Source organism: Anser anser (assembly GCF_964211835.1).
Source record: "Anser anser genome assembly, chromosome: 1".
Classification (NCBI taxonomy): domain Eukaryota; kingdom Metazoa; phylum Chordata; class Aves; order Anseriformes; family Anatidae; genus Anser; species Anser anser.
Genome location: NC_139720.1, coordinates 132,952,754 through 132,966,725, shown reverse-complemented (window position 1 = coordinate 132,966,725; position 13,972 = coordinate 132,952,754). Strand labels below are relative to the sequence as shown.

The 13,972-nt window shown below is 37.2% G+C and overlaps 1 protein-coding gene across 10 annotated transcripts in view; it reads right to left on the bottom strand.

The window, feature by feature from the left end:
* The window catches only part of MID1 (midline 1), a 251,968-nt gene that overhangs the window by 17,923 nt on the left and 220,073 nt on the right, over positions 1–13,972 (bottom strand). For all 10 annotated transcript variants that reach the window (XM_083821997.1, XM_083822003.1, XM_083821995.1 and 7 more), the window contains exon 7: positions 7,861–8,004. In XM_083821997.1, the coding sequence (XP_083678123.1) occupies positions 7,861–8,004 (144 nt within the window). The remainder of the gene's footprint in view (positions 1–7,860; positions 8,005–13,972) is intronic.

Below are 13,972 nucleotides of genomic sequence, written 5' to 3'. Positions count from 1 at the left end.
ATGTAACTTTTTGATTTATGCCCTCATGGTTAGATGTCATCTGGGGAAGAGCTACATAATTTTCTAGTTACAAACTATTTTGGGGTACATTTGATGACTACCACAGAAGTATAACATGTAGGAAATAAGTAAAATAGGGTAGAAGCAATATAATCTGCAAAATATGAGCATAATCCATTAAAATGAACTTATTTAATTGCATAAATCTTTCCATTTCTGTGAAATAACTGCAACATCAGTGAATCACCCATAGTACCCACTGTACATTTGTAACAGCTCCCAGTCTAATGGATCCTCAGTCTGATAACTCTTCTGTTTTAAGTGTTTATATAAATAAGAAAGTTTACATTTGCAATATATATATATATGTTCACAACTTTTTATAGTTATACAGCTAGAAAAAGATAAACACAGATTAAAGTATAAGCATGCATGTGTATTAGTAAGGCTGAAAAACCTAAATGAAAAATTCTCGACTGGATGGAAACTTACAGACTTCTTGATCTTACAGACTTCTTGATTGGACTAGATGATCTTTCAAGGTCCTTTCCAATCCCTAACATTCTGTGATTCTGTGATTTTTTCCTTGACTGGGCATAGAAAAAGTTACCAATGCTAATGTGCTATTAAGCTAGCTTTCAGCTTCTAACTCATGTTTTTCCAGAAAACCGATAAGTACTAGTGGAGAGAATCTTTTAGAAGCCCGTAGTACTTTTAGCATAAATATTAACCAATATAAAATCCTTACTTAAAGAAAAAAAATAAAAGGTTACTAGGCACAAAACTTTAAAGAAAATGACCTGTGAAGGAGGTTTATAGACTCATTGAGAATTCACAGCCATACCAGAAGACTCCTTCTTAATTTAGGATATACTTTTCATAATAAAAGAGCATTAGGAATAGAATTTAAAATTCAAACTTCAATCTAAAAATTATGCAGTGTTTGTCTCAGATTTCTCTCATATTACATAGCATCCTTGAGAGGTAGGGAATAGGAAGAAAGGAAATAAAAGTAGCAGCATCCTGGCAAAAAATATTTCAAAGACTACTTTTCCCAGTAAAAATTCAGCACAAGTATTACAGGTACACTCTTTCTGTAGCTGAACTACCGCATTGATTTTACATCGAGAACATTTACCTGGCTCAATGGTGCTATTGCACAATAAATGTTAAGCTAAAATAAAGCAAAATAAAGCACTGGATTCAGACGGAGACCAGTATGACTAAGGAATCCCTTACTCAGCTGCCTCTGATCGGTTATCAAATAACATCTGTAAGTCTGTAAATGGGATGAATCCAGGCAGTAGTTCTGGAAGTGCCTGCTTCTTCCATGTCCACACACTTTGAAAGCTGTGGTCTATGGTATACATAGACCATATATAAAAAAACCCCTCATGCAGACAAAGAAGTGCCCAGGTTTCTGCTAAATCATCTAGCAAATAGAGTTGTATCAATCAGTAAAACTCTCTAAAGGGCACATTTTTCAATCTTACACTTTTGCTGTTACCCTCCAGAGGCTGGTCAGTCCTTAACAAAGTCCTTAACAAATAAAACTTGAATTTATATAGGTATATGAAGGACTGTAAAAGTACAGATGTGTTGCTATGAGTCTCTTTGCCACTCTCTCTTGTCCTCCCAGGTGGACTCACACATACCCAATACTCAGTACTCTGTAGATACTTACACAGAGTAAATTATTGTTATTATTAAAAGATCTAGTTAATAGTTAATTTGGATTCCTGTGTACAGGCACAACCTCAATCTTTTTAGGTGTTGCTAAAACACTTGCTGCTGGGGGCTACTGGCAAAATGCTCACAGGCATTCACCCCACCTAGCACTGAACAAAGAGGAGCTCCTGAGTTAGGACCTTACCTAAACTAAACTCTATACACAGTCAGAAGAGAGAGATGGGAAGTGTCTGCTTCACCTAATTCATCTTCTAGCAGAAGGCTCTATCTTCTTTGATGATACAAGATACATTGGGTTTCTCTCCTTTGTCCTTCCTGTCTTAAGCATCCCAGACTACTGGTGTTCAATAAATGCTGGATGCTGTGACTAACTTGGTTACTTTGCTCGATAAACCTTGTTGTTCAGCAAGCTCTGCACATGCCTCCACACCAGTGTCTCCATGTGCTTCCTGACTGTGATCTTGATGACAAGTTTCAAACTGAAATTTGATTCAAAATTTTGGTAATGAAATTTTGATGATATTGATATTCCAAGTGCAAAATCTTTCAGAATGCAGAACAGTAACTAGTAACAGCAAAGGTAAGCTTTTAGGTATGAAAGAATATTTTGTCACTATATCAAAACATTTTGTCTCTAGTTCTACCCTAGCAGAACAACCTTTCTTCTCAGAATACAAAAGAAGATAACTAAGAATGATCAGGGAAATGAGCAAGCAGCCTGGTAACGTGGGCATCTGGGGGTAACTAGCCCTCTCAGCTCCCTGCCAGTGGCAGCAGGTTACAGGGGAAAAGTACATAACTTCTCACTGCTGCAGCAGCAAAAACTAAAGGTCTGGTATTGTAGCCACTCCTAATCCAGGCTACATTCAGGTTTCTTGTTTCAAAAACTCAGGGCTTTTTACAGGGTTATGCAGGTGGTAAAACAATGTATTTTTAAAGTGTAGCCTACAAAAATGTAGGGAATTTAAATTACATCCTGGAATGGTGCAGTGAGCACAGTGATGTCCATACAGGATGTGTGAGTTTTCAAAACAAGTTTCTCAGAATCTGGAGGTAATAATTTGTAAAGCTGTTTCCCTGGTGTTGGCTGTTGATGCACTTGAAAGAACAGATGGGAAAAATCCCAAGGTGTAAATCCTCCCAAAATTTACACTGGTAGATTTTAATAAAATATATCTTCTTGAAAAGCAGGAGCACAAAAGTCATAGGAAGGTTATTTAATCTCTTGAGTATTTTAATTATTTTTAAATGCTTTATTTAAATAATTACCAATTCAAATTGTTAGAATAAATACAGTAGGTGAAGGCAACAGATAACTTTCTACACCACCTTGCATTCCCATGTGAATGAAAAAAAATATATGCAGGAGTTCTGCAAAACACATAGCTTTTTTTTTTTTTTTTTTTTGTTCTTAAACAACAAACACTCTTTTAATACTTGTTAATAGGCAGTTTTCTTCATTTTATCCTAACCTTGCTTTTGTGTCATTAAAAGATACTTGCTGAAAACCTCAGTATCATTCTGAAAATTATAAGAAATCTGTTTTTTAATAAATTAAAGCTTCTAGAAAGAGACAAAAGATAGACTATTCCAAAACTCATTGGTGATCATTAACCCACGGTTTTTCAGGGAAGCATGAGGTCCTAATTGTCTTAGGACAATTATGTCTACAAAATTTTATCCTATCTCATAGGAAAAGTAATCACAAAACACAGGTAAAGTTCTGACAATACACTCTATCTTTAACACAGTTAATTGTACTATTTTGCCAATGTAACTAACATAAATTCCATTTAATGGGAAAGAGAATTGTTTACTCCTTTGTGTCTTGAAGAGAGTCTCATGTGTTTTCCATGAAGACATCTTGTGTTGCAGCTAGTAAAAAGCTGTGTTTAAATTTTAACCTTCCTGAAGCACACTAAAGAAATTCCATGAAAAAAAAATCAAAGAAAAAATAATTCAACATTTATTGGAATGAGATAATGAAATTATATTGCTAGGTAGCTAGTGACAAATTTGAAAGCCTTTACAACATTCAGATTGCAGATGATTAGCTGCCTCTCAGAAATGCAAATGCATGAATGGTATAGCTCTGGGAACAACTTCTTTAGCAAAAGTCTGTTTAATTTAAAGTACTGTATTGCTCTTACACACCGAACAGTGTTGCCAAGCATTTAATAGCAAGCAGTTTGGCCACATTTGGAAATAATCTTTCCTGTATGAAATAGGATTCAAAATGAAATACTCTAGCTGGACCTTTTCCATCAAATGTTAACTTCCCAATATTTCAGTTAATAAAAAAGAATATAGTTGATTATGTTGGAAAGAAAATACAGTAGAAAAACTTAGCATTGTTTGTTTTTGTTACTGAATTCTTAGCAATCTCTGAATGATATATGCCTCTGGCGGAGGAAATGTTCTGGAGTGGAAAGTTCAGTCAGTCTGACTACGTGGTTTTAAGAAACAGATTCCAAAATAACAACCTCCATTAGCATGGTAGGTGGGTTTGTACGCAAAGTGATTCCTATTGCCTCAAGGGAAAAAAGTTTGTTGTTTTTTTAGCTACTTCCTCCCAACTAATCCATAGCTACAGTAACACAGACCTGAAGATGATCTATGAACCTATTTACTTTACCTGCTACAGGTAACACACAATAGCAATGGAAACTTTCAGGGATATGACAGAGCAATTGAAAAAATATATGTGCAACAGCATGTCAATGACAGAAATAAATTTGTGCTAATCTAAATTCTATTCCATTAAAATAGGATTAAAACAAAAAAAAGAAAAAACAAAAACAAACCACCACAGCTTCAGTTCATCAAAACATCAAGGCTGCAGTACAAAGTCTAATTCCACTTACAGTGAAAAGAGCTCTCTGTGTTATTCCACACTATTATAGTACACTCCAATATTCTAGGGACGATCTTGGAAAATCATCTATAAAAGTAAGGACCCTCATACCGGACAGAGGATATAATCCAAGAAAGTGAAGAAATATCCAGTCATGAGTAAAATCATGACGTCAGTGGGCAAAGCTCCATTACCAGTGGAAGCTGGAATGAACTGGGAGAGTCCTATGTATCAGAAATTTGGGTAGACCTGTAGCAGCTCTATTAGATTTGGAAGGGTAAAACTCTTCCATTGGAGGTATAAAATTCCTCATCAAATAATGAGATAAAGAAAGCCTGACAACATTTAGAAAAACCTTCCATTTATACTTCACTTTCATAAGTTTGTATTTGATTTGGATTAAATTATAACTTTCAATGAAATTGAAAGTAATAGCCAGGATATTTATGTAAGAGCTAGCTGCAGTTAAACAAACAAACAAACAAATAAATATTTGGGCCAATTTTTCCATTTCTTTCTTCTTCCATTTCAGATCTTAAGAAGATTTTATAAACAAAGTTTCTTACAGTGTTCATTTCTTTTCTCTTTGTCCTGGTTCCAGTTAGGACAGAGCTAAGTAGCTCATAGTAGCTGGTAGGGTGCTATGTTTTGGATTAGGATGAGAAGAGCGCTGATAACATGCTGATGTTTTAATTGTTGCAGAGCAGTGTTTACACCAGGCCAAGGACTTTTCGGCTTCTTGCTCTGTCCTGCCAGCGAGCAGGCTGGGGGTGCAGCAGGAGCTGGGAGGGGACAGACCCAGGACAGCTGACCCAAACTGGCCAAAGGGGTATTCCATACCATCTGACGTCATGCTAAACAATATATAGGGGTGGCTGGCCGGGGTGGGGGGCCGGCTGCTCGGGGCTAGGCTGGGCATCGGTCAGCGGGTGGTGAGCAATTGCATTGTGCATCACTTGTTTTCTTACACATTATTATTGTTAATACTATTATCATTATCACTATTATTATTATTATTGTTATTATTATATTCCTTATATTCCTGTCTTAATAAACTGTCTTTATCTCAACTCACCGGCTTCACTTTCCCGTTTCTCTCCCCCATCCCAGAGAGGGAGGGGGGAGGGTGAGCGAACGGCTGTGTGGTGTTTAGCTGCCAGACGGGTTAAACCACAACACTCTTCAAACTTTTAATGGCACCATTTTTTGCAAAGTGATAGAATGAAAGTTCAGATTGCACACTGAGTACTTCATGCCATACCCCAAATTATCATATTGCATCTCTGAAAGAAAACTAATTGATTGTTTTGCAGATCAAAGCTTTCACCTCCACATGGGAAAACTACAATACAGTCTCAAAATGAAATGCCTTGTTATTTATTCACCAGTAAGCAAAAAGTAAAATCCCATGTCATAAAAGTGTGGAAATGGCAAACTTTACTATTGCCATATTCATATGTAGTAGCAATAACTGACTTTTATAAAGCCTTCTAGCATAAAGTCAGAGACAAAAATGGATCAGAAAATGAGCAATACACTGCATTAAGTTATTGAGTCCTGTCTGCTTAATAGTGGAAACCAGGGAAACTTTTCTTTCCTTATATACCTGGCTCCAATTTGTTCCAAATTACTATTAAACTTTTGGTAGCTAACTTGCTCAGATGTAGAAGCATGTATTGAATTTAATTGTTTGTGGTTTTTTTTTTTTCCAGTATTCTAGAGTTTTATCATGTGTTGCCCAAAATTAGGCTATCTAGTGAGATACTAAATGGAGGTTTCAACAAAACATGAATTAAATTTTCAAAGGTCCAATTTATTTTTTGGTCAATCCTGAATACCATAATATATTCATAATATGCTACGTCGAAATGGTGCTAAAATACTTGCACATGAATCCTCAGATATCCTTTCAGATGGCTTGGAAAACTAACTCTACTTTAGTGATGGAGAAAATTAGGTGCTCACAGCAGCAGTGGAGTCAGCACAAGTTTGTCTTAGTCCTGAGACTTGACAGAGACCATACAATTTTTCCACTGATATAAAGTATGTAAACATGTCTATAGCACTGACTTTCATTAAAAAATCTCAAAACAAATTTTATAAGAACAAAATCACTTCCACATTGGGGTGGAAGCCTATCTAGAGCTAAGCCTATCTAGTTCAGTGTGTGGCTAGGGTTTTTGATGGTGGACAAAAACCAGTGCCCAGGAAGATGTTAACTGACAGGGAAAGCACACAGTGATCATTTCTCACTGTGCTCTCCCAGGCTCCAATACCATACAGCTCTGGGACTTCCTGAGCCAGGAGGAAGTCTCTACACTTCATTGTTTTCATTGGATTTTTCTAGCATAATCTCTCCAGTCATCTCTTCAACTTAAACTTTTAATCAACAACCCTTTGTGACAATGACTTTCACAATTTAAATCTGTATTGACTGAACAAACCTCGCCTTTTGACTGATTTGGTTCCTTTCAGTCTCCTGCAGTTTCATAAAGCCACTGTACGTCAGATAGTAGCATTCCTATTAAACATATAGGGATCAGGATGAAGTTAAATGACTTATCCAAAAGCACACTAAGCCAATGATAGCACTATCCACTGAACCCAGAAGTGCTGACTGCCTAGCCAAAGATTAGGCAATTTTGGAGCATTTTGTCAGAAAACTAGCTATGTAACAACAAAACAATCCAAGGAATAATATGTAAATTTGTTCATTCAGGAAATTCACAGAGTCAAAACTGTGTGTGTATTTAATAAAAATGTGTGATAATACAAAATATGAAACAATGGTAGCTAATCTCATTGCAAATCAAACAATGTTACCATACTGATCATTGTTCCACTGATGTCTGCTGCCCTAGTCTGCAGTATACAAAGTGAGACCTCTCTTCTGTGTCCTTGCAGACAGTAAAAATCAGAGAGAATACTTAATGTGTATTTTTGACAAAGGCCCAGTTGTCAAGGGGCATGTCATAAATAACAAGGAGGCTGCAGTACTAGTTAACAGCTAGTTCAACCAAGGGTCCCAAGTGTCTGACTATCCTGGACAATGGAACTGAAGTTTTCATCCCTGAGGCTACATCTGCAACAAGGGCTCTACGATGCAAGAGACGATTCCTGTAAATATGGACCAATACATGTGCCACTGGGAACATGTGCTGGCTGTTGCTTTGGATTTAAAATATTGGCTTTAAATCTTCCTAGAAAATATGTTTTTCTTTTGTTCCTGACATACAAGTACCTTTACACGTGAAAGAACTTAATTTGCAGTGAAACCATAAGGAAACAGAACTAGAAATGAGAAGATTTTTACTTACTAACAACATTAGCTTGTCCAGTGAAGATGGTGTACTGCAGCTCGTAAGAGACCACGCTGAATTCATCATCCGATGTCCAGTGGACAGTAATAGTATCATAAGAAGCTGTACAGAGCTCTTCTCGAATGGTGGGAGAGTTGGGAGCTGTCAGATACAACAGAGGAGACTTACCAACACAGTAAAGTATTTCCCTTCTTACCTGAGATTTGGGCATGCATCTGATGTATGACTTTGCAGCCCTACTGACCAACAGACTTTACAACTAATTTTTTACTAATTAGAATTAGATTGCTATTAAATTGTTGCTAAGGAATTCTTACTATTAATATAACCACCTAAGAGCTCCAGATTTTGAAAATGTTTTGTATTAAAGAAAATTTAGTTTCACACAACCTAGCAAAAATTATGTGTTGGTGGTGTTAAACTGTGACTGAGTGGGTACAACTGATATGCTAGTTTGCTAGGTTTGTTTCCGATCATCACATTAAAATTATCAACGTTTCATGGATCCCTATCAATAGGGAAAGTTAATACTCTTCACTATTGACTTGAAAGCAGTGTTTGCCTAGCTTATCTTAACAGAGATTAGCATAAGTGGTATCTAAGAAATATAACTTTGGGGAAGCCTCTAAACACTCTTTCTTTCATGCTCAATCTTCTCTCTCCAAGTTCATTTAAATTTATTCTTAACTACCCTTTTTAATATAGATGCATATAATTTCTGTTGGCTATACAACTTACTTTTTCAGTTTTATGTAAAGAGTTCTTATCATAACATCATGGCTGTAGGACTTTTGCAACCTAAAATTCAATATCATAGCTAATTAAATAATTCTAGAAGACAACCCAAAAATTTTAATAAAAAATTGTCTTTTTTTTTTTTTCCAAATCAACAAACAAGATTGCTACAGTTTCTATGTGCGGCAAGCTATGCAGTCTTCTTCCGCATTAATACACACTTTTGATTTAAAGAGCTATTTGAAAAATAAAACTTGAAGCAAACTTCTTAGGTCAAAATTTTCCTTATTTGATTTTTCTATAAAGATAAAAAATGAAATAAGAAACAAATGAGTCTTTCTTTGGGCCTTCCTGCTTGCTTGTCTCAGTGGGAGCCTAATTCCTAATCATCTTCCCTACATGCCACCATCATGCAAAAAAAATAATTCTTGTACTTAATAGCGTTCCTCCCAGCTGTCACAGAGTGAGGAAGGAGGGCACTCAAGCTGAAACAATTACAATATGCCTAAGTTAAAGGAAAAGGAAGGCAAATCTGAATGGTATATTGGCTGTCAGTTCTTTAACTTATGTTAATCACAAATAACTCTGAAGGAATTCCACCTTTCCTTTTCCTTTTGCAACAGCTTCTGTTTATACATATAAAACATCCCTTTTACTTTCCACTAAGAATTTTCATAGTTCATATTCCTGGTTTTCTGATGTATGTTCCCAAGGATTAAAGTGCAGATGCATTTCCAAGCAGCCTCTTTCAAACAAGGCGCATAAGGAAATGTTCAAATGTGTTTCATGATATGACCATGATTTGTGATGCTCTAAATATTGTAGCACGGAAGCTTACCAGTGACTTGTTTTTTTTTTTTTTTTCTCAGCAGAAAAACCCTTGGGACAGATGGATATTAATAAAGAAAGAGAGAGAAATGAACTAAAATAAGAACAGTCATCTCAGGAGGGGTATATAAACAAAATGGAGAAAAAAAAACACTCCTTGAAAGGCAAGTGTGTTAATATTCAACTAAAGTCTTCAATCTCCTTCTGCACATAACAGAGCAAAACCCTTTACTTGAGAATGTACCTGTTATTACTACAACACAGATAATAAATATTAACTTAATGGAACACAACAATTACTGAGTGTTTAATGAACTGTAGACTGCATTTCAATAGCACCTAAGTCTCTTCAACTCCTTTGAAAATGACAGCCTTGATGCTCTCTTTATATGCACACCTGGCTGGCCTTATAGAAGTCTGGAGATTTACAGGCTTTCACACAACCAGGATGACAGAAAGAGAGAGAGAGAGAGAGAGAGAGAGAGAGAGAGAGAGAGAGAGAGAGAGAGAGAGAGAGAGATTGAGAGAGAGAGAGAGAGAGAGAGATTGAGAGAGAGAGAGAGAGAATGAGAGAGAATGAGAGATTTGACCTGAGCAGGACATCTTTTCCCTGGCTCCCTGGCTCTTGTGATTAACCCACACCTGCCTGAGACTGCATTGCATGAAACTTAGCTCTCCAGCAGCATTCATTTCAAAAACCTTTCAGAATAAAACAAAATATACCTGCTTCTCCTGAAGACTGACAGGGAAGTTTGCATGCAAACAGTTAATCTTAAGACTTCTGAAATAATGTAGAAGTCTGACTGCAAAGTTTATCACCCTGCAAGACATATTTCTTTGGAGAGTAGAAGTCCAGAAAGCAATTAAAGATTTAAACTTTAATCAATTATCTTCACCATCACATTTACTAGTACTGCTAGAGAGTTCACGTGCCACCAGGAAAGCTCTACAGAAAGCCCAGAGCAATCTGAAGCACCCTCCCTCACAGCCTTGACTAGGGCTTCATCGCTGCTCAGGAAAGGGAAGCCCAACATGCTTCTACAACAGCAGAGGAAGAAGAGTCCTAGTCAGTTCTGCGTAGTCTTAATACTACAAGTTGTACAGCCTCATACTCTGCTCCAAAAGCAGTGATTGTCCCTAAGCACTTCCAGTGCTTTTCAGAGTGAGGACACAGTACTGATTCACAACCATAACAAGTCTGAAGTTTGACAGCTGATGCAATTAATGCCCTCAGCTATTTGCAGCCTCCTGTCTACAAACTGCCACACAATGTCAGGAAGAAATGAAAAAAAAAAGTGAAGCAGCTCTAGAAACCACCCAAATTTACAGCCCTGAACAGCAGGGAAACCTGAAATCAGCGGCAGCAGACTTTGCAGGGCACAAAGAAAGCTACAGCAGTTTCAGGAATTGCTTTCTAACATCTGCAGTTCTCCTTGGTCATAGAGTAGCAGTCTCCACAAGAGTACCAGAGCAAACATCTGGGAGTGGTAACTGCTTCTTTTGCTCTGACTTTCATCCACCTACATTCCCGAATCAACGTTCTGACAAATGAAAATCATTGCTTAAGGCTGCTTTAGTTCAGTTGTCTGACTTCAAGTCAAAACTGAGCAGATACCCTTAGACCGTCAGGAACCATGCCTGAAATAGTCAGGGACTACATCTGAAGTGTCTGAAAGGTAATCACAAATATCCAAAAAGCAGTTCTTTAAATTTGATCCTAGAAATAACTGACCTTGTGAGCATGTTTACTCCGTTTCAGAGCAAAGTCAATCAGGTTGGTCTAACCCACCTTCAGTTCAATGTCATCTGTGTGGCTTTTGACCTGAAGTAGGCTGAAAGACTCACTTGGTCCAAACACCTGAGAGGCAGTTTAGGAAAACTGCCCCTTCTCATTGGCAAGTCCCAGTATGAATGCAGTGGTTCCTGGGCAACTATTTCTAAATCCTTTCAGTGCAAGGTCACGGAGGTTGATCAAAACCACACCAACTTCCTTTTGTTTGCTTGGTGTCCACCTTCCCTGGAATTGGGTGATTGACTTTGTAAGGTTTTCTTACTGATTTTGATACTAAGGAAAAGGCAAATACCTAAGCCATCTCTTTGACTTAATGGTGCCAGAATCATAGAATCATAGAATGGTTTGGATTAGAAGAGACTGTAAAGATCATCTAGTTCCAACCCCCCCTGACGTGGGGTTCCACTAAGTCAGGTTGCTCTGATAATAGAAATATTAATATGGCTGAATATGAACATGAGGGAGTTGAGGAAGCTCCTCTGAAACTCTCAACAGTTAATTACTGGCTTCCTGTTGTATCATGATACCAGACTGAAACAACATGAAGGAACTCGAAAGGCAAAAATCACATCAGATGTGGGTCCATACTAAATGTGTTAATAGCATGTCATGCACGAGTTGGCATCAAGAAGTCAGTCATGCAACCACGTATACGTAGTCTTTGGGTAGAACTCTCCAAGAGCAACTGAATGAGAAGAGATTATATCCAAAGCTCAAGACTGGGCTGGTTCTGGAAGGGCTTTGATCTTTTAATAGTGAAAGCAATTTAGGAAGAGAGACAGGTTGCAAAAGGTTTCCAGAATGAAGTCATTTTCATGTGAAAAAACATCCTGGCATACACTAGACAATGCATATTTCTTAGCACAGAGATAGCTAGTGATGGATGAAGAAAATGTATCATTATTTCATATGGGATTTCTGAAGCAGGGAAGACTGCAAGTTCAAAGAATAGATGTTGCTGCAATTGATTTCATAGTATTAAAACTTAAGACAAGTATTTTTGATTCACAATGGATAAAAATGTTCTTATGTCAACAGTATTGTGCAGGGAATTTGCAAATCATAGACATTGCCTGGATCTAGCTAGATACATGTTCAGGAAAAGATCAGTTCCAGATGAAAAGCTTGAGCAACTGGCAAGATAAGAAAACTTTCATTAGATATCAAGACTATAGATACCAAAGCAGAAACAGTCAGAGGAAGATTAAGGGTATTGTTTTACTATGCTGAGCTTGACATCTCAATGTCCAGCTGGAAACTTTCAAAGAGATATTGGAGATTTTCATTAGGATAGCAGAAGCTTTGGACAGACAGCTGTGCAAATGATGAGAGCAACCTATTTACGTTTATATTTGTGAAAGCAATAGCTTGGGAGGAAAGAAAGAAGCAAGCTTCAATGTGCCACACAGAAAACTGGAGTTGGGAAAGTGGAGGATGAAGAAGATCTGATAAATAGTACATTGGGGAAGAGTACCAAAGAAGAAGAAAATTTCAAGAAGAGAGCTGAGGTCACTTGCTTTGAAAGCAACTGACAGTAGAGAGAATGAGGCTGGAATTCACGTTTTGAATTTTTTTTTTTTTTCAGAAGCAGTACAGATGATAGATATAATATAGGCATCCTCCCTTAATTGGCAACACAGATGTATCACTAGGACTAACAAATGGTCTTTATTTTACTTAACAATGAAACATGATAAAAGTAAAGATCAATTCACTCTGACACACAGTGTTCAGTGTAAAATCTATGAAGATTGCACACTCTGAAAGGCTGAAATAAATCTTCCTCTAGAGTTTCTGAATAACAATAGAGAAGAATCAAATGCATTTGACTTTCAGGGTAATATATATACAATACATTACATATATACATATATTTACATAAATATATTTTAACAGTCTGAATTGGTTACTTTTTATGCTCAGATATTTTAGACATGTTTTGGACTTTGTCATTGCAGCCACATGTTATTTCTTAATGTGAAGAAAATTATTACAAAGACAGAGCCAGCTAAAACTGTTCTTTGTTGGCTATCAGGTGCAATAAATTTTTCAAAACTGTGGTTGAGGTAGGAAGAAGGCACAGGAAGAGCACAGCCAGCATGATGGACCACAGAAAGGATCTTTGTGGCATTGAACACTGTGGCAAGACTACCCTTCATTTTGGTACAGATACATCCTTCCTTTTCTGCATTGCACAGCAATTAGGCTGATCGTATTGACATGTGATGTGAGACTAGGGGGTGAGAGAATGAACTGCTAAATGGAATCTACCTTGTATATCCTCAAAGATCTAAACCACAATTATCTACATTTGAATGAGTCTTTCTAGCCCCTGTTTGGAGCCAATGGGGAGAACTAGGCACCTCCAGAACAGTCAGCTGACATGGCATACATGCCTCCACATTAGGTGGATATTCCTCTTTGGCTATAGAAAAGCCAAGGCTGGTGAATTTTCAGGTTGATTCCTAGGTAAGGGCAAATGAGTGTGGCTTTTTCTAGCCCTTCCTTTTATTTCCTTGTCTTTTTATAATTTTGCAGTGAACCTTCAACTTTGATGGCAAAATTCCAGCAAACTCTGGGGAAAGTGGGAGTGAAGGGAAAGGCGGATACCATAACATTTCACTGGTGCTGTATAAAAACTAGTAAGTGACTCTCACCACAGTTTATTGTGTATTATTTACTCAGGTACGCATCAAACACTGATTGCATTCAACAGTTACACAGTGAGACAGAAAATTCTTGCAGAAAAAATCA